General features: G+C 37.6%; 1 protein-coding gene across 2 annotated transcripts in view; it reads left to right on the top strand.

The window, feature by feature from the left end:
* Window positions 1-21,533, top strand: part of mboat2a (membrane bound O-acyltransferase domain containing 2a) — a 48,688-nt gene extending 27,155 nt beyond the window's left edge. For both annotated transcript variants that reach the window (XM_004082258.5, XM_020713458.2), the window contains 11 exons: window positions 948-1,025; window positions 6,502-6,597; window positions 9,916-9,971; window positions 11,279-11,333; window positions 12,466-12,652; window positions 13,132-13,324; window positions 13,634-13,737; window positions 13,825-13,889; window positions 14,005-14,137; window positions 16,593-16,744; window positions 19,501-21,533. In XM_004082258.5, the coding sequence (XP_004082306.1) occupies window positions 948-1,025; window positions 6,502-6,597; window positions 9,916-9,971; window positions 11,279-11,333; window positions 12,466-12,652; window positions 13,132-13,324; window positions 13,634-13,737; window positions 13,825-13,889; window positions 14,005-14,137; window positions 16,593-16,744; window positions 19,501-19,666 (1,285 nt within the window). In that variant the 3' untranslated portion in view covers window positions 19,667-21,533. The remainder of the gene's footprint in view (window positions 1-947; window positions 1,026-6,501; window positions 6,598-9,915; window positions 9,972-11,278; window positions 11,334-12,465; window positions 12,653-13,131; window positions 13,325-13,633; window positions 13,738-13,824; window positions 13,890-14,004; window positions 14,138-16,592; window positions 16,745-19,500) is intronic.
* Window positions 21,534-21,612: the final 79 nt, after the last annotated feature.

Raw genomic sequence — 21,612 nt, forward strand, 5'->3', positions numbered from 1 at the left:
AAATCCACTAAGCAGATATTTAAGGTTGTATTCAGGCTGGACACAATTGGTTTGCTTGAAGTGAACCAGATTTCGTTTCCCCCAATAATCCGGAAAAATTGTTTTTTAGTGTGAATACACCCCAGCGGGCCCTGGTTCCTGGACCAGGAACTGCTCTCCAACCCATCTTTCTGACCCATTGAAAACCAAGTTTTGGTTCGCTCTGAGATTCCTTTCGGAACGGAGTATCTGAACCAAATGATTTAAACAGAATAGGAATATAGCAACTGATGAGCCACGGACAAATTGTTACAACAAGCATTGCTTTGTATTTGTCCGCTGCTATCATTTTGATAATGTTAGATAACATTATCATGTTATCATGTTAATATAGTTTTTTTTCTCAACTACTCTACAACATTTGATGAGGTCTATTGTGCTTTTCGGTTGCACACACTTCAGCTTCCTTACTTTTTAGTGGGCAGTTCCCCCCTTTTTTAAATTGAAATCACCTGTCCACCCCGCTTTCTCCCATGGTTTCTTCCAGCCTCGGATGCCCTTGTTCTCTTTGTTGACTTTCTGCTAACGCAGTGTGGCATCTCTGATCTCCTGGAGGGCCTGACGTCGGAAAGATCACACACAGAGAGCCTTCTGTTGCACACTGCTGCTGCTGCTGCTGTTAAACCGTTCATGTGTGTGTCCATGTGTATGTGCTTCACAAGAAGAATGAGAGATGGCTATAAATGGCAGCATTTGATTAACAGGCACGCGTTAATTTACAGCTGTGGTGTGATATTACTGCAGCTCGAAGGCGAGCTAATTAATCAAGGAGGTCTTGTGTTGATGGTTTTGGTCTAGGTGGTGATGACAGATGTCAGGCCTCGCTTTGTTTTTCCAATTCCTGTATTTGCAGAAAAAAATGAGAAGACTTTGAGTAAAAGACCCTAAAGGATTCCTGTTTTCTACAGGTATTCCCTCCATTTCCTGGTGCAGAGTGGGCTGTCGTACGGTGTGATGATCTTTGCTGGTCTGGAGCACATGCACAAGTAAGACTTACATTTTTTATGTTCTTTTTTGTAGTAGTGTTACATATTATTGACCTCTGAGCTCTGGAAGGAGGCCATTAAACCAAAAAATTAGAAAATCAGCACGAACCTGTGTTGTTTTTTTGAGACATAGTTTCTGCAGAGTGGCTGTAGTTTTTTAGAAAAAAAATGGAGTAGCTAATTTTAAGTTTTTCTATCTCCTTGTGTGTTTTCATTGAAGGGACGTCAATTTTCCTGATTTATTTATATTTTATTTTATATTTGCTTGTCTTTAATAACCACCCAGAAGCTAAATTATGTTCCCTTCTAGGGTGTGGAGGGTCTGTAACCCTTGTGCTATCCTAGGCACTTTACCATTGGGAATTGGGGAGTTGGGTCATCTAGACCCACTAGACAGTGCTTTGAACCTTTTTTCTTCAATGTTTTGTGATCTTCACTGGTGTCCATGGATTACATGAAATCTTTCCACCTTTATCCACCTTTGTCATGGTAGGAATAACACGTCAATGTAAGGGTGGGGTCATCTAAGATAGCACAAGGGTTAAATAAGTATTTAAACATCTCTTAGTATATTTTTGTAGTCTTCTTTTCATAATTCAAAGGTGTGCATAGGTATTTTCATGAACAGATATGAAATCATACTTTGATATTAGTGACAAAATACTGATGTTGAATTTTGCCAGTATTATTCAACTTTTCTTTTAACAATTTACCCTTTGCAAATGAAATTTTTATATTAGGGTTGCATTATTCAAACAGCACAATATACCTGCAGAAGCTATTTAAGATATTTTAGGCGACAAAAACACTTTAGTAAAATAAGAAAAATAAAAAATAATAATAATAATAATAATAATAATGCAAAATATTTAGTCAAACTATTTAAAAAATGATAAAAAAATAATCTATTGAAACAATTTATTTGTTTAATTATTACTTTATTTGATCCTTCATTGTTGGAGTTGTTGAAGGGCAGAACTAATGGGTTTCATCCAGAAAATGTGGAATGATAAAAATCTACAAAATGTATTTTGAAACTGTTATTTTAGTAGATAGAATCTAATTTATTTATTTTATTTATTGAAGTACCCTCCGTGGATGCCAATAGGTATCCTCAGGGTCACATGTTCAATGAGAACAGCTAAGACTTTTTTGTGGTCTGAGTGACACATCCTCTTCCCTCAGGTCATCATTAGTCTAAAAATACACACTTATTCTCACATTAAGGCTGATTCTTCAGCCAGGACAAACGCAGGTGTGTGCACCCCCCCCCCCCCCCCCCCCGACTCCTCAGGGAAGGCCTACCCAAAAATAGCAGTCGACACAAGCCCGATCACAGCTGCTACTGCAGACAAAGAGCTCAGATCTGACGGAAAATGTCAATTTCTGACGGAAACTCTGAGTAGCTCCGTGTCATTTTTGTCCCCCTCCAGCATTTCATTTCATGTTTGTGGGAAGTCTAACCAAAAAAATAAAAGGTAATCCATAACACCTGCGCTGCTTCAAAGGTAAGGTTTACCCAGCCCACTGACGGAGAGGCAGCTTGGGGGCAGAGAGACATGACATGAACTTGTTTCCTGAGGCTGTTGAACCCGCTGGCATGGCTCTTTGCATAACAAATGAGTTACTATCACTACAAGGGGTTAAGATTTAATCGTGTCTGTGTGCTTTGTCCCCGGGGAGCGTACATGCTGATCCAGCATTTGGCCTTTGGCCTTTGACCTCAGACCTCACCACAATGGTGCCCCCTGATCCCCCTCATTTTTATTTCTCCTCTCATTTGCACCAACCTTGTTAATTGTGTCCTGTTAGTGCAGCCTTTTTCTTTCCTTCTTGCTTTTCCCTCAGCTATTTGGAAAGTATTTGTGGAGTCCTTTCAGGGAAACGAAGGCGCGTTCCGACTTCTTGGAGCTGCAAAAAGCATCTCATGTCGTTGTGTCGAGTACCCAGAGGCTCCTTGTCCACTGGAAGGCATCATGTTTCACCTCATTCACTCCGTGTCACTTTAAAAGCTCATCTTTTGCATGTGTTAAGTCGGCTGGGAACGTTCTAGATGCCTCCCATCTCTCCAAACTGAGCACAGATAAACAGATGGATGTCAAAAGAAAAGAAGCTGCAAAAATTAGGAATTCTTTTTTTTCCATCAAACTTTTTATAGTGGTTCTAATAGAAAACAAGTGCTCAAAAAGTAATTTTTTTTAAGGAAAATATTTTTTCGGTCAGTTTTTATGTAAATATTTCATATTTTAAACTTAAAATTAGTCATTAAAAGTCTCATATGCTTATTTTCTGTTTTTAAAGGAAACGTTTGCCTAACAGCTAAGTAAAATAATGTTTAGAAATTATTACGGTAGATTGTTTTTTTTTTATGGTAACAGTAAAGCAAACGTTACTGAAAAAAGGGCTTCTAGTTAATGTTTTACTTCCCCAATTATCCTTTAATTTTCACTTACATCACATAGAAATACTTCATGACTCCAGGATTTCAAATGGTCCAAACTATTTAGCCACCAATTAAAAGACTGTTTGCAAAAGCGTTACAAAATAAAATGATTGCTGGTAAAAAATAAAAAGTCATTCTCTGATCCACAAAATAAAAATAACCTTTAAATGACCGACCCAGCTGTAAACTCCATAACCCTAATATTGTCTCTCTGATAATTGTGTCATTGGTAAGAATTGAACTTGATCAAACAGGTTTGAAAAAGTTTCCTCCTTTTGGGGTGAATTTTTTTCCTATAACGGGAGGAATCAAAGCACCAAAACATTGGTGACTTTACAAAATAATATCAGTTCTGTTGTTTTTTAAAATTCAAAATTCAATCAAATATTCAGAAAGAGTATTTTTCTTATTTCTTATGTTTTAAGCCGTTTTGACTATCTTTGGCTCTAAACGCCCAGAATTAGTCTGTTTAATCGATTCATCTACTTTGTTTTATAATAGATCATTTGAATTGACACATAGTAAATAACAGTCATAATTTATGATGCCTCATTATCCTTAAAGGACCGCGAGTGAAATCATTGACTTCATAAGTTAATTTTTTTTAAGCATTTTAATTAGAAAATGTGTTTTTCTTTTACTAAGCATTGATGGACTGAATCATATTTACTGTAACATTAATCTCAGAGACAGCAGTTGACCTCATGACCTCATTATTGCACACAATAATGTGCTATTTAGATCTAATTAACCATAATTTGACTTTTTCTTCCAATTTCAACTGACATTAACAGCGTTTTATTGTCAAACCATGAATGAAAGAGGAACTGTTCAAATAAATACAAGGCAAGCGGGGTGTCATACTTCATTTAAAGGGTTGATTCCCTCCGTATAACTTAAAGGAAGCTCTTTCAGGACATTTTAGACTCAGGGATTTATAAAATCTGTAAATTTTGCAGAACATTAATGAGACAGGGCCATGATACTGATCAGGAAAGCTCGCCTCGTAATCTCTGTTTTAGTTCATAAAGGTGTCTGACAGGATTGAGGCCAGGCCTCTGTGTGAGTCAGGCAAGTTCCTCTGCAATAAATGCATCCAGCCTCGTCTTTATGGCCCCCAGCTTTGTGCTCGGGAGCTCACTCATCTTACAGTAGAATAGAATAAAAGCTTTCTGTGAAGTGGAAAGCTTTTTCTTATCCGGTGAACATAGAAAGGCTGTCCCTAATGAAAGGTAAACAGCCTTAAAATATTATCCTCGCACTTGCAAAAGTCATCATTTGTGCGGAGGAGCTAGGCACGTGATGTTCTCTCATATTTTGGTTGCCAAGTAAGGTATTATGATTTTTTTTTCCTTTGGAACAGAGTGGACTAATATGTTTTATTCCTCTCTGTTGGTCAGACATGCAGCTCCCCAACCATAAAAGCCCATACCATGACACTCCTGCTGCAGTGTTTGTGTTTCCCCAAAGAGTTTGAGAAAACTGCGACCACTGGTTTGTAGACTTCAGCTGACCAAAGAGGAGAATTGACCCTTTGAGACAGGAAGCGAGGAAATTTTTGCACACTATCCATGCATCCATTTTCTAAACCCGCATAATTCTTTTCGGGATCACAGGGTTGCTGGAGCCTATCCCAGTTGCTGCTGGGCTAAAGGAGGGTACACCCTGGATGGTTTGCCGGTCCGTCCCAGGGCCATGCAACCACGCACACTCACAATCACAACTAGGGACAATATAAAGTGACCAATTGACCTACAAGGATTCTTTTTTGGACTGTGAGTGCAAACCACCACACTACCATACAGCCAACAGTGTGAGTCAGATCACAGAGAGTTTGGAAAAAGTTGTCACGTCAGTTAACAGGTGTAGTGAGGAAGTGTGTGTGTGGTTTCCTGACAGGTTGGTCCCCTCTCGATAGTGCAGCATAAAAGTAGATCAAAACAAATGAAGGTGGGAACTTTTTTTATGTGCCATTGTTTTGCATTGGGTTTTTTCTTAAATTGTTTGTTAGAAGTTAACAAGTTTCCCGTTCTTAAAAAAAAAAATAAAAAAATCAAGGTTGTAGACTGGTAGGTTTGCCTGTAGATTTCTCCTTCATGATGAATTTTCAAACGGTTGGCTCTTCAGTGAATCAAAAAGGACACTACCCATCCGTCACTACCTAATCCAAATTCCCTAAAAAGTTCAACCATCTCAAACTTCCAACGTTTGTTCAAAGAACCCACGTTTTGTACGTAGAGACCAAAAACAGTTATAGAAACCTGCATATAGATACGTGAACGCAGGAGTTCTGAATGTGGAAGCCTAAAATGTGCATATACCTTCCTGTGTTTACAAGTGTTTTTAACTGAAAGTGGTTGCTGAATGCGTGTTGCAGAGGCCGATGCGAATGTAGCTCAAGACTTTTTCACTCAGAAACATAACGGGATCTTGGATTTGAGATAAAACTGTTAAACGCTCCAAATAGTCCCTGTTACTGTCTGATTCTGTGTTGTTTTGGATCTGACTGACTGTATAGATCAAATCTTTCTTTGTTGAATACAGTGTGTTCTCAGAATTGAGGAGTTTCTTTGTGTGCTTCCTTCATTGGCGACTTGCTCTTACTCGAGTGCTGTATTCTTTCTTGGAGTACAGTTGTCTTATTGTTTAAAGCTGGGGGGGGTTGCTGTCCTGCTAGCTGTTTTTCAACTTGGGCTGACTCTGCAACAGCTTTGTACCGCAGAATCCATCGCCGCGCTTTCCTCCGCCTCCTATTTGGAGGTTTTGTAATCCCTACTTACAGTTAAACATTATCGGAGCCCCCTTTGACCGGTTCTTCTTTTTTTTCTTTTACTTGCTGAGTCTGCTTCTTTTAACCCAACGCTTAGAGAAGGCTGCTTGGCCTTTGCGAGGAAAATAAAAGAATGCTTATATTATGTATGTGAAGGTGCCCTCTGTGAAGAGCTTTGTAAAATGTGGTGCGTTTGTCCCTTTAACCATTTTTTTTTATAGCTTTGAATTTTACACAGCCTCCATGTTTCTCTGTCTGTGCAGATACTGCTTCATTGTGACGCTTGGCTATCTGATCGTGTGTCAGATCACACGAGTCTACGTTTTTGACTATGGGATGTACTCTGCAGATTTTACAGGGTAAGCTACTCTAAACAGCACAAAATCTATTTTTTTATGTTTGTTTGTTTTTTCTTGAAGGAAAAAAATCTCTATTTTTGAAAAAATGTCAGGGACTCTGTTTCTCCCCCCCCCCCCCCACTCCTCCAGACTCTCCGACAATGCAGACAGCCTGCGCTCCCAGCAGGGTGGGGGCGGCTAGTTGCTAAGCAACCTAATGCAAACCCATACTGCCTCTGACCGCTGCCGTTGGCCATCCCTTTGTTTTGCTTGAGATTGTCGAACTTAGAATATCAGCACAGGCTTTGTCTTTAGAGAAGTTATTATGACATAAAATATTCTTTCATTTTAATATTCAGTTTGAGAAATTGGACGTCAAATTAGAAGATTTAGTCTGCCTCCTAAATGATAAATCCTGATATATCCTATAATAGATCCTGTTACTACTACTAATAATGGATTAGATTTATCTGCGCTTTTCCAGATGCTTTAAGCGCTTATTATGTGTCCATTATTCATTCACCCCTAAATGTTGATAATTCCTAAAAAAATATGACAAGTTTATTTATTCAATTTGCATTTTGGGGAAAAAAATCCAACTACCGGTAAGTGTTTTTAGTTAATTTGTCTCAGAAATTTTATATTTTTACGTGTATTTAAATAAACAGACATAGAAAAAAAAGCCATAAATATATATATGCATAACATAAAATTGTAAGGACAAAAGTCAACATTTTACAAGAATGAAACTGTAATTTATTGATTTAGAAAGCCGTATTTTTATAAGGTAAAAGTCAAAATAAAATTTTCATTTCATGAAGATAAAGTTACCTTACAAAAATGAAAGCGGATTGAGTGAGATTCCTGAGCAGCACGATCTCCTGCAAGATAAAATCAACAGGTTATGCTCAATTGTCATTTTAAAAAGCTTAAACTAACAGTTTAAAACACAACTTTTTCATTATAAAATAACTTTTGAAACATAATTGTACAACGTTTTTCTCATTATTTTACGACCTTATTCTTGCAAAAATTTTCTATTTTTTCTGATAATTTTACAAATGTATTTTCTTATATTTATTTTATTTGATTTATTTTATTTGATCCTGTTGTTAATTCCTATAAAAATATGACATTTATTCATTTATATTGCAATTTTGAGAAAATCATTGATTAAAATAAAATGTGTTGAAATTTAGGGATTAAACTTCCCCAAAAAAGGTGTTTACAGGGATTTAAATTAAAATTAAAAGATTTTACACTGTTTAAAGGTATTTAAATTAAAATCAAAAGGTATTACAGTGTTAACAAGTATTCAAATAATGGATTATTAGGGCTACCATTAAAAGATTTGAATAACGTCATAAAATTGAAAGAAAAAGTCAACATTGTGTGAGAATAAAGCTGTAATTTCATGAAAATAAAGCTACATTTACAAAAATGCAAAGCTTATTCAGCGAGATTCTTGTCGTGCATCTTGAATTAAACCGGTTCTGTTGGATTGTCTTTGTTTAAACATTTTAGAAGCTAAATGTAGCGTTTGACTTACAAAAAGATAGACTTTTATTCTAATTTTCTCTTTTTTGTTTCTCATAATTATATAAATTTATTCTTGTATGTTTATGTTTTCATTTTATTTGATCCTGTTGTCAATTACTATATAGATATCTCAAATTATTTAAATTGAATTTTGGGGAAAAAATATCCAATTAAAAAGTGTTTCATTATTAAATTTTCCTAAAAAAACTATTTTTAACAGTATGTAAATAAAACAGTGTAATATGGTTTAAGAGTTTCAATAAAATTGAGGGATTTTATACTTAAATGCATCAATTTAGAGGAAGTAGAGCATTAAGGGTTCGTAATCTGGTTCCCCATGAGGATCTAAATTTTTCATCTAGTCCTTTGGCAGCCCTGATTCACTTTCTCCTGATAATTTACCATTTTCTGCCTCTTCTGGACTGCTTAACCCCAAAACTTTGGCCAAGCTAAGCAAACTTTTAACTCCTGAAGAGAAGATTGCACACAATTCCAAAAGGCAGCCTGTCAAGAAGTGACTTCTCTCTTTAATCCCAGATTTTCCTCAATTCAAAGAGTCTCCGCCCCCTGTGCCTTAAATCTACCCTCATTTTTAGCGCTGCTGCCAGCAGTTTCTAGGTAGAAATGGAATCAGAAACCTGCTGATGTGAGCGCCGACAGAGAGGCTGCACACAAACCTACATTTGGGTCAAAACAGGCAAAAGCAGAATCCGGAACATATATTTCAGTCTTATGTTTTATGCATATCCTGCTGTGACAGGCAAGAACTTGATGAATTCAGGATGAAGAGGCCTCGCTGCAGGAAAGTGAGAGGGGCAGAACTTTGTTGAAAAGGAGGAAATCTTAACAGGAAAAAGCCCATAACTGTAAGGATATGGCTGCAGCTTTGGCTTTTCCAAATATTGGATTTATTTTCCCATTATATCTATTAGTGGAATAACAAAACTAAGAATAAGAACCAGTGGCGGAGCTATAACGTTTTTTTTCGGGGGCAAAAGAATTCGGAAGGGTTACAAAAAGTGAGAACAGCAGAGTGCAAATGAAAGGATAAAAAAAATGTATTTCAGAGGTTTTATCACTTTTATAAATATTAAAAGTGCAGTTCTTTTTGCTGAGATGCTGTTGCTAATGTAAAGCAGTCTTAAAAAAAAATCATCATCAAGAAATAAACCAAACTCTACTTATACTTTAGTTAATGATCACTGTATTTAATTTAGCAAATGTGATTTAAGTGACATTTTTGTTTTGTTTTCTGTCTTTTTAATCTATGCATTTCATCATTTCTGAAATGAGTTTGATAAATATGTGTAAATTCTTTATTTGCTTTGACTACAATGCTTGAAATAAATGAATAAATCAAAATCAAATCAAATGTTGAAATCTTCAAAGCCCAAATGGGCCGGCACACACAATAGTGTAGAAAATAATTTATGGGGCTCAAGATTTAAATAAAAAATAATGCTTTTGTTGTTTTTATAATGCTTAAAGAAGCTTTACTGATGATTTGTTCAGTTTATCAATGACAATAATAATAATAACTACAAAATGGGGGGGGGCAAAGCTTTTTACATGGGAGGGGGCAGCTGCCCCCCTTGGCTTCCCCGGTAGCTCCGCCCCTGCTAAGGACTAAATGTTAGTAAAATGGGAAGATAGCTGCAAAAATTAGATATAAAATAGATTTGTACAAGCTTAGCAAATCAATTTAAAAATGTGTGATGGAAATCCATTCAATAATTTCTGGAAAATATTTTGATGTGGTTTAAACTTTCTGCATATTTTTTTCTCGTTATTCTCCGTCAGACCCATGATGGTTATAACACAGAAGATCACCAGCATGGCGTTTGAAATCCATGACGGTAAGACAAATGTGTGTGTGTGTGTGAGCATCCTCCTGGGGACTTAGGTGTCGGATGTTTCAGAACAGAAAAAAACACTTACCGGTAGATTCTCTTGTGAGTTTCAAAGCAGACAAGTGGACCACAAGTAGAGCATGAGCAATATTGATTAAAAAGGCACGTCATCTTTTCAACCATCCTTCTTTTCATTAATTTTTCATCTGATAAATGCAAAATTGATTAAACCGAAGTGCAAAAAGCTATTTTAAACATTTGAAATGTTCAAAATAACAGTTTAAAACTCAAATTTACCAAAAATAAAAGTACATAAATGGATTTGTTATTAGTACTTTGTTATCCAAATATATTTTGTTTCCTGTTTGAAAAAAGACCTTTCTATTCTCAAAATATTAGGAGTCAGATTACCGATTAAAAATTGAATCGGATTAAAACTGTCAAAGATTAGGTGTGGATGTAAACATTGTCTTTCTTCATCAGGTTTGCAACAAGAGAATACTAGTGTTTTTTTTCAAACATATATAATGAATAGTCACCAAAAGTCCTAATATTTATTATTTTAGTCAGGAATTTTTAATGCACAAAAAAGTGTATAGGTGCCGATCTTTGCGTTTCATGAGCGCCCCTCTATGGGTTCTGCTTTTGCACCTAATCAAGCCAACGATCACCCATCGACCTCACCTTTGAGATGAGAGGGAGTGCTATTTGTCCGGGATTTATGTTTCTGGACTCTGAAAAGTCAAATTAAGCCACTACAGAGCAGGAGGGGCCTCTCATTGGTTTTTGAATCCGAGGTCAGGCTTGAACATCCGATGATGTGTCATCAGAAGCTTTATAGGGGGGTACAGTACAGTTATTGATGTTCCTGTGTGTCTGCATGTCTTTGGTACTTTAATAAGCATTTTCTCTTTTATTTTGAAAGGAAACTTCCAGCATTTTCAGCACAGTTTTAAGGTTGGGAGGTTGAGTTTTGGGCTGAGGAGCTGCCAAAATTATTCGGCAGCATTTATAAACTTAATGAGGTCTAATTAGTCACAGAGCCCCAGGCCTTCATTACAAATCAGCAAAGAAGCATTGGAGCCCCCTGTAGCGGGTGGTGACCCCTCATAACAGAACCACCTGCCTGGCTCATCCTTCCCTTCAGCTCTCTACTTCCTGTCTTGTGTTTACATTCTTCTCATGTCCTTAGCGACCTCTGCCATTTTGTAACACCAATCGAGAGGCGTTGGCATAAAAAAACAACAACCTGCAAAGCGTTTTTTTGTTTTTGTAATATTTCTTATAAAGTGTCTTTATTCATGTGTTTGTAGGTTTGGCTAAGAAAGAATCCCAGCTGACTCCCAATCAGAAATACCTAGCTATCAGGTATGTGGCTCAGGTATGTTTTAATGCTTCAGATTAACAGTTCAGCTCTTAAAAAATTCACTTAAATTAAAATTAAAATTGTTTTCTTTTTTCAAAGTAACCTCTGTTTTTAAGTGGAAGGCCTCCAAAGCCAACCCTGAAGTTGACACGTGTAATCTTGACCTAATTTGTTTGTTTAAATTCCAGTTTTATTTTATCTACTGGATACCATTTAGATGTACAGTTTTGAGTGTTATTGATCTACAGCATACTGTATGTGGTAGATCTCTCACATCTAGATCTACATCTATACAAATGACTGATCTGGCATATTTACCGTGTAAATCAGCTAGATTGACCAAATCCACCATGTAGAAAAAGATGTTTTACTCCTAACATTTCTAACACATTTGCCATGTCAGTATTTAGATTTAATAACTGTACTTTGCTAATCTAATATATGTATCCTAAAGATGTGCTAAATTTATTATCATTTCTTTGATAAATCTACATCTGTTTGTGAGATATTTGGATTATCATAAGGATTGGGATCAATGAAATGTTTTTTCTTCAGGTTGTAGGTTGTTTCCTCATCTTTTTTCTGACGTTTCAAAATGACCTTACTTTGTGCACACACAAAAAATGGAAAGGAAAAAATATGCCAAAAGAATTATGGAGGAAAGATTTGACCCATAAAATGAAACGGTACTTTGTACATGTCCTCCATCATTGGAAAAATGCCACAACAACATGTGAAAAACACCAAACGCACAATTTATTTTAAAGTAGGGGTTTAAAGAGAGTAATAACTGTGGTTTAGTATTAAGAGGTTGTGAAGTTAGCCCTCAACTAGAGCTCGTGATCCAGCAGTTAAATTGCAGTCTAACCCCTGCAGCAAAAACTACAAAAAAAAGAAGGAAAGAAAAATCACAAGGCCAAAAAGACTCTGCCAAGGAGTTCTTTTGTTTCCTGCTAGCGCCACTCTAAGACATGTTGCCCTGGAGTTTTTCATGGCTGCCACCCGCTTAGAACTGCTTAATAAATGCAGGACAATAAACGTCTGGAAAAGCAAATTCCAAACTAAAAATGTCTAGTTTTAATCAGTTGTGTTTCTTTCCTGTCGTTCTTCTCTTCTCATCTTGTCCCCCACAAGCCGAATGCCCAGCTTGTTAGAGTACCTGAGCTACAACTGTAACTTCATGGGCATCCTGGCAGGACCCACATGCTCTTACCGAGACTACATGGCCTTCATCGAAGGGACGTGCTACCAAGCCCGCCACCAGGAGAACGCCAACGGGAAGGAGAACGGGAAGTTCAAGCAGAGTGAACCCTCACCCAAGGTCTGCAAAATTAAGTGAAACTTCTATTTTATGCAGCATGTATAGAATAACACCATGTAGATGTAATGGTTATTTAGCCAGCTTTGACAAAAATCATTGTGACTAATTTAAGGTTCTTAAAGAGAGCTGGTGGGTAAAAATTAATTTGAATTTAGATGAAGCGATGTCCTCGTGTGAGTTTGAGTACATTTTGTGTGTTCCAATCGATGTTTTACCGATTAATTACTGATAGTTGTGTTGTGAAAATGAAACAGAATCCAAACCGTTAAGCAAATGTCTCTGTTTACGTCCAATTGTTAAAGAATGTATGCAGAAATAGTAAACAAAATGAGGAATAAGAATGGGAGAAAAGACCCAAAACGGGAATTTGAGTTGATATGACTTTAGTTTACACACATTCCTACAACTAAACTTCTTTTGCTTTTTTGAGTGTTTAGTGGTCCAGTGAGGCTTCTACTCTGTGTCTTCTCTCATCTCAGAATGACGTCATCTCCAAGCTGTGCACATGTGCCATCTCGCTGGCTGTCTATCTGTCGCTGTACAAGCTGCTGCCGGTGGAGTACTCCATCGACGACTACTTCGTCAAATCCACTCCCTTGTATCTCCAGGTCATCTACCTTTACCTGGCAATGTTGGCTCTGAGGCCAAAGTACTATTTTGTCTGGACTCTTGGTGAGTTCTCTAAATCATTAATTAGAGTTGTTTAAATTTTGCGGCGGATTAAAAAAAGGTTTAGATGTTCATTTAATGTAAATTCTTCTACTTAAATGAAGCAATTTCTCTGAGTTGATCTGTCTTTTTTTATTATTGTGGATAAACAGTCTCAGCCAATTGCTTTTCTTATTCTAACAGTGCCATCTAGTGGTGAATTTACTCGTGTTTGACTTTCTCACAGCATCTGAAATACTCAAAAAGGGACAAAACTTTTGTTATTATAATTATTATTATTATTGTTATACGTTTTGTAACTTTCTCCTGCAGCTGATGCGATCAACAATGCAGCCGGGTTTGGCTTCAATGGATACAACAAAGATGGCTCCCCGCGGTGGGATCTGATTTCAAATCTTAGAATTCTAGACATTGAGGTGTGCATATTTCATATCAGCCCCATTTTTATTTTTGTTTTTGTATTAATAAGGCCTGAAAATATGTTTCTTTGATCAATTTTATAGTTTGCCACAAGTTTCAAGCTGTTTTTAGACAACTGGAATATTCAAACAGCTCTTTGGCTAAAAAGGTAACTGATTACTCCACTCTAAAGGGCAGATATGTCCACCCAAAAAAGTATTTTTACGGATGTATTATGGTTTTTTCCCCGCTCATTTCAATTAATTTGTCTGTTTTGTTCGCAGAGTTTGCTATGAGCGCTGTCCGGTGAACCCCACAGCCGCCACCTTCCTACTGTCAGCCATGTGGCACGGGGTCTACCCGGGCTACTACTTGACTTTTGTCACTGGCATTGGCATGACCATGGCTGCTCGTGCAGTAAGCGCAATTTTTCTGTCTAAACAGCTCTCATAATAGGTGATCCTCCAAGCAAACATCCCCAGTTATTCATATTAAAAAAATTCAGCATATATTATAGTGGAATTGTCTACAACCTGCTAATATTTACTTATTTTTATTAAAAACAGACAAACACAATTAAATCACTCAATAGTAAATGAGGAAAAACTCAATTTAAATCTTAGTTTAAATGCATTATTGGTCATTTGTAGTATTCTCTAATCCTAATTAAAGATTATTTGTCCATGTTGTAAAGTTAGGATGTATGAAGTTTACTAGGGGAGTTTCTGTCTAATTCTAGTTTAAATCAAAGTGCTCTCAAGTTGGAGAATCTAGGTTGATGCAAAATTCACTTTTTAAGGTTTTCTCTGCATGAGTAGACCCTTTTTCCAGGTTAAATAGTAGATGATGACCTTGTCTCTTATTTTAACAGGCGGGAAAATGAGTGGTAATGTCAAAACCTCTATCAGATAATGTCCTAAAGGCAAGACTTTTTGGGTCGGAACATGCACATTCATGAGGGTGCATTCTATATACTTTGGTCACAACTGCCCTTACGGGTGGATACGGGCTGTCTGTGGCGAAAAATTGGCAAACATGTGTGGTGTGCGCAGGTGGACTACACAAAATATTAAGGTCATTCGGTGAGCCTGTTTACTGAGACGTAGCCGTGTTGTATAGATTTTTCTTTTTTTATACCGCCTGACCAAATTCTGCGCAGGGATCCTATAAGTGCTTCTTTGCGTGGAGCCTGACTGTTAGACATTAGAAAATTAGACCATCAGACTGTAGTTTATGTGGGCATCCATGCACAATTCATTTGCACGGGGTCAGTAACGGGCCATAAAGCCGCCAAACGGCTCATTGTCCCTTGAGGTGGCCGCATGAGCCTTAAGGGAACTGCAAGACACACCTCTTATAATGTGGCCACTCCTCCTTACAACCCTTCACAGGCCAGACAAATAGTTCAATTCAATTCAAGTTTATTTATATAGCCCAATATCACAACACAGTCGTCTCAACAGGCTTTGGGCTTTTACCAAGAACCACATCACTACTCTTTACACTGACTGAAAAATAAGCTATGTTCACTTCACCCCAGGCAATGTACGTACAAGCATACCACCAAAATCTTTGTAAACACATGTATACGTGCGATTTATTTAGGCTTCCACGTTCATAACTTGCATTTTCGTACGTCGCTATGCAAGTTTCTGCGACCATTTTTGGGCTCTACTTACAAAACTTTAAGTCATTTAACACGTCTTGAAAGTGGAACTGTGTTGAACTGTGACCAATCAGGGACTAAGATGTGGTAGTAGCCAAATAATGACGTCCCCTTAAATTCACAGAAGTGCGAATCATTGGAAAATTGATCATGGAGGAAAAATTATTAATTGCATTTCGTTCCCTACCAAAGTGTTATGACACCAATTCTTTCATATATATAGAATAGAGTTTTAAAAGAAAAAGCCTTAAGCTAGTTTCGCGAGATTTGACCCTCTTTGACATTTTGAACCGAGCCTCTTCCAACTGTCGGTGGCGGACGCGCGCTAGTAAAGGGTAGCAAAAGGAAAAGAAGAAGCCCCTCCCTGCTTTTGCAGTGTAAACCCCATGGGTTAAAAACACACTCAAGAGTGCATTTTTGAACGCACGTCACATGCCCATGTGAGCGTAGTTATACAGCTATGCTACTACTAGTTTATAAATAGTATACACAGTCTCCATATACTTTTTTGTGCCCCTGTTTGATATTCCCCACCACCTACACTCCATCCACCAAATTCCTTTTCCTTTCCTTTACCTTATTCAAACCCATTTTATCAATAATTTAATGCTTTTATTTGCATGTAAAGAACTTTATACGGCCTCAGACTACAAAACGAACCATCCCAATAAAGTCAGATTGCCTTATCTTCTCATTTCAATCTGTATTGTTCAGGTCTTTGGCAGTGTCTCACAGTAACAGCCATCTTTGAAATTCTGCTCATGCCCTCCCTCTGAACAGCCACTTTGTCTCTCTTATCATAATCTTTTATCCTCCAAACTGATAGCACTCTAAACATTATTTATAGCAGTGAAGACAGTGATACCCATAAATACTTGATATAGCTCTGTGTAAAATATATACTATTGAAGGAGTGTTTGGGTAAAATGGCAAAGCAGGAAATTTCGCATCCAGGTTTCCGTACAGGCACTTTATTTTTCCTCAAACTGGGAGACGATGGATAGGACACTGACCCACTTCTTCCCTCAGACTAATGGCTGCAGTCTGACAGAAAGGAAAGCTTTCTCTTTTTAAACGAGAAACAGAGAGATAACAAGCAGGAGAAGTTTGTCGGCCACATATTTGCAAAATGAGAGCTGCATGTTTTACTGAAGTTAAGAATGAAAGTCGTTAAAAAGTTCTCAACGATTTTTTTCCTTTTTCCAGGTGAGACACAACATCAGACCATACTTCTTGGTCTCCGACTCACACAAGTTAGTCTATGATGTCATCACGTGGGCGTGCACACAGGTCGCCATTAGTTACACGGTGGTCCCGTTTGTCCTCCTTGCTGTGGGGTCCTCACTAAAATTCTACAGGTATGACTATCCGTACTGATCTGGTTAAAAGAAAAGTCACTTTTACTGGCCTGGCTTTATAACCTGGTGGGGCTTTCTGGTACTGTTTTTGATTTGTTGAAAGGAATTTGTTACAGATCCTCCTTATGGGGGTTCCACAGGGCTCATTGTTGGGACCCCTTACTTTTTTTTCTAACTTCTTTCCAAAAGAATTTTAAGTAAAAATGTAAAACAATTTAATTTACAACTTTATTAATTTAATTTCTTTTATTTCAAACTGTTATGCTAAGCGGCTTTCAGCGATATGTACAGACAGACCTGACCTTTTCAGGTTCATATGAAACTAAACTAAGGCAGAAGTGATTGTGTTTGATCCACTGAGTTCTTGTTATTTTCTTCCCAGTTGGTTTAAATCTTTTGGCATCAAAAAGTGGATCATGTAACTTCATTTTAAGGTAGCCAGTAATCTTAGACTTGATCCTTAGTTTACTTTAGTGATGGTGTAGTTATTGTAATTCATAAAGGGGTAAACAAATTACCCATATTCCCTCTGACCTCCTTCCCGATTTGGAGCTAATTTCAAGACTTAAAGATCATTTAAATCAAGATTTAAATGATTTAAATAATCTTGCTCAGGTCAGCTAATCAGCTTCTTATTAAAGTATAACTGGGTCTCAAAGAGGATTTCCACCAAAATTCTAAAAGATGTGTGACCCTATTAGAAACATCTTAAAAGCCTTTTTCAAATGCAGTTAAATATTGCCAAAATTTTTATTGCATTGTCTATTTTTTATCATTTTCAACAAAAAATGCATCTTTTTTTATTGTGATGTGTTTTTGTTTGTTTTTTTTTTGATTTTTTTGCTAAAAAAATTAAACAAACGTCATGCGACAGACAGTTAATGTTTGTGCCTTTTTATTTTTTATGTGTTGTCACAAAACGGGCAGACGGCTGGTTCCAAATACAACAGGTTTTATTAGCACAACTATACTCCACAAAGCTAAATCAGGGTCAGCCAGGCAGGGGTCAATCAGATTAGAAATAGGAGTAGTCAGAATCCAGGCTAGATTCGGGGCAGGCAAACGGAGTCATGAAATCAGAAAATCAAGTCAAGATATAATGCTTGGCAATGCAGGCGTGTAGAAACTCCACGCCGGGGCTGCTGGGAGATGTAGTGGGTCTAGAACTCTGGAGACAGCTCCCGCCGGTGACCAGTGGGGGAGAGAGAATTCTGACTTCTGACACTCACATTAACTGCTTGTGTGTGACACCATTGCTTTGCAAAAATAGCCAATAGATTTTTGGCCCACATTGTTATAGAATGAAGACTTTTATTAGCCTGGCTCTCTGCTGTTAGGCTGTGACAATTAACAAGACAGTTTAATGAGGGAGAGATAGGGAGAAAATAAAACTGAGCGGCTCGAACATTGTTCCGTAATCCGCCGTGAAATAAATATCTGGTCATCAGCAAGTGGCTGCCAGACAGTCCGTAAAACACTTAGCAGCTATTTGTTTGGGAGCCAAAGAGTTGGATGGATTAAACTTGTGACCTGATAAATGCATTAAAGAGCCACTCTGATCATCTTTTAAGCTATTTTTAAAGCGTTCGCAGTGGTTTTCTAATTACACTTATGTCGTTTTTAGCCAAAATCCAAAAACCTGTTGTTTTTTAGGACGTAGTTTCTGCAGAGCGGCAGGAGTTTTTTAGAAATAAACCCGCTCCTACTTCCCATCATCTCACAGTCCCTCACAACCCCAACCTAATTTTACTGGGGCAACAAAAAAGGCGAGCAATATTGGAGCTATATCCAGCTTTGGCCCTATGTTACAGCTCCAAGCTTTTTCAAATGGCATTTTTTCCCCGGCTGCCCTGATTCACAACGATTTGAATGAAGAAAGCGTTCTACTATGGTGGATGATGGAATGAAAGAGATGGGGTGTGCCCAAAGCTGAAAGGGCCTATATCATGCTTTTCTTAACCCTTTTAGAGAAAACTGAAACCATTTATATATAATTTAATATTAACTTTGGGACACTAAAGAATGCATTTTTTTAAATGAAATTTTAGTTATTTTCACAGCTTATTTTCCTACCCGGCAGTGAGACGGCTCAATCTCTTAGGCACCGACTTTTGCCCCTTGTGGGTACGGCCCATTTTAAGGCGTCACCCTAGAGTCGGCAGCGTGTCTGCGTCTCGCCCATGAAAACAAACAACATTCGAAGTTTTGCAAAGATGGATGAGCATATTACGCATAGCGTTTTTGCCGAACACCGCTAGCTCTGCTGAGAAAGGGTGGTAGCCTGGGGGCTGGCAGAGAAGACTCTTCTTGGAAGGAGCGGTTTCTCACTTATCTACATTACAATATGAGAACCCGCTCATTTTTTCATGGGTTGGGAGGGGTTGGTGCTCAGAGCACAAACTTTTAGAGGAATACCCAGAAATGTGTGAATGGATCAAAATACAACTTGGGGGTGGTTTTTTATAGTGAGTAATTAACATGATAAAACACTTAAAAGTTTAAAAAATTGATGTTGCATGATATGGGCCCTTTAATTTTCTTTATATATTCCTTCCATTGAGAAATATCCAACAAAAACATGCTTCAAGACACCAAAAACATGGTTTTCATTGGAGTGGGACTTTAAAAGCTATGCACCACCAGAGTTTGAACCCCATTTTGGTAAAACTGTCATGTGAAAGCTCACTTGATAGGAATAGTCAAGTCATAGAAGGAAGGAAAAGACCAAAAAAAAAATCAACATTTTGTCTTCACAGTTCATGGTACTTCTTCCTACACCTCCTGTGTCTCCTGGTGGTGCTCGCACTGCCTGTCAAATCGAAACGCCGCCAGGCTAAAGAGCAGCAAGAAAACCAGCAGAAGGACAGCCAATCAGATCCCAGCACAGACAGCAACTGCAACCAGAAGGACAAGACCTCATGAGGCTCGGGACAGAGCAGCAGGCGGAGCCGGGGACTGTTTTGAGTCTGTTTACCTGACGAAGAACCAAAAGAAAAAGTAAAAAAAGATAACAAAAAAATAAGTATTTTTATCAGACAGAAAAAAATCCTGTCACATCCAATTGAAAGAACAGTCACACTGACATGGATAAAAGACCAAGATGGAGTTTAAGTTAACAAGTAATCGTGGTTACAGTATTGGAAAACCTTCAAGCTGCCTTAAACCCTCTATGTACTCTGAGTTAAACTGGACAGCAGGAAACACAGTTACTCTAGTCTGATAGAGCAGGGGTTGCAGTATGTGGGTTTTTTTGTCGTCATCTGGGTTTGATGGCCGAGAACAGAAGGTGTGTACAAAGAAAAATAACCTTTATCATCAGCTGCCAATTTCAAAACAGGCCTTAGGAATAATAAAATTATTATTTAATATCTGTCTTTTTAAAAGAAGAAAAAAAAATCTTCGAAAAGATTTCATGTCGTACGTGTTTTGTATTTAGATGTTTGTGATAACAATATTTTTAAAAAAATTGTTTTTTTCTTTTGGGAAGGGTGGGGGGACTACAACTGACAGAAAACCAGAAAGACATTCAAATGTTGTCCATCTTCAGAAATGAGAAATAAAAGGTAAAAAAAGGACTTAAGTGTTAATTTTTGCATTTTTCATATGCTTGTCAGCTTGTCTTTTATTTTGAAAAATGTGAGTCAATGGAAAGGTGTTTTTCAAAGGGAATCAAGTGGTTGTTTTTTTATTTTATTTTATTTTTTGAGGGATTTTAGACTCAGAAAAGTACTTCATCTCCTCACGTCTGTCACAGCACTGGTTTTTGGATTTCAATTGCTTCTTGAGTGGAACTACCTAAAACATATTAAAATATTGAAGACCTTATTATGGACGTTCTTGATGATAACTTGCACAGTTTTGCTATCAAATCCTGCAAAAGCCACATAAATCGAACCAGATTAATCGTCAGAGAAAAAAAACTGTTACAAGCCAAATGAAGTGATTGCTGTATTCTGGCTGCCTGTGAGGACCTTTGAATTAAATCCTGACCAGCTGATTGGAGTAAAATGGTCTTTCTTTCTGTGTTTGCTTCTCGTTTGGGTAGATTTCAGGGTGCATCTTACTGTATGGTGGATGAGACACTGGTTCCTCTTGTTCTTAGTATGTTGGCTCACCCTAAGCCTTTCTAATATTATGGTTTACTCTTTGAAACACGAGTCCACACAGCCTCATTTTAGATCATTCTTGGGGCTTATTTACTGCATTTATTGAAAGAAAATGATTTTTCCTTAAAGATAAGGAAGTGAATTATATTTCATTAGAGAAAAAGAAAAAGTTCTGACTCAAAAATGGGCTTTTGTTGAGTCAAAGCGAGGTGGCAGATCTGAGCTGTGAACCGTGCATTTCTTACTAAGACTTTCTAACATTTGCATACTCCTGCCATAACTGTGTGTGTGTTTGCACCGGTGTTCATGTGATCTGTACATGTGGATGTGTTTTCATTCTACATGTTTCTGTAGCCTGGGCCGTGTGCAGGCGATGGACGGCCAGCTGAAGGGGGGGTTCGGGGTGGGGGGTGGGAGGCTATGCTAGAGCATTTATTGCACTGCATGGCCACCCGAACCAACAGATCAATGCAAACTGCTCCATGTGTCCACAGTGCCAAATCACAAATGGCGCATCTTTGTTTTTGTGTGTACGTGTGGCTGCGTGTGTTGGTGTGCGTGCGCCTGTGTAACATGATGGTTATTTTTCTGTCAGAAGGAAAATTTATGGAAAGATTTGTATAACAGTACATTAAAATCCTGATTTATGTGGCAAAAATAAAGAGAATTATTTTTAAACACTACACTGCTTGTCTGTGAAGTAATCATTTTAATTCACTTTGGGATGATATAAACACAAAAATCTTTGATGCTGACATTAAA

The sequence above is a fragment of the Oryzias latipes genome, chromosome 22, assembly GCF_053564925.1.
Source record: "Oryzias latipes strain Hd-rR chromosome 22, Olatipes_Hd-rR_3.1".
Lineage (NCBI taxonomy): Eukaryota > Metazoa > Chordata > Actinopteri > Beloniformes > Adrianichthyidae > Oryzias > Oryzias latipes.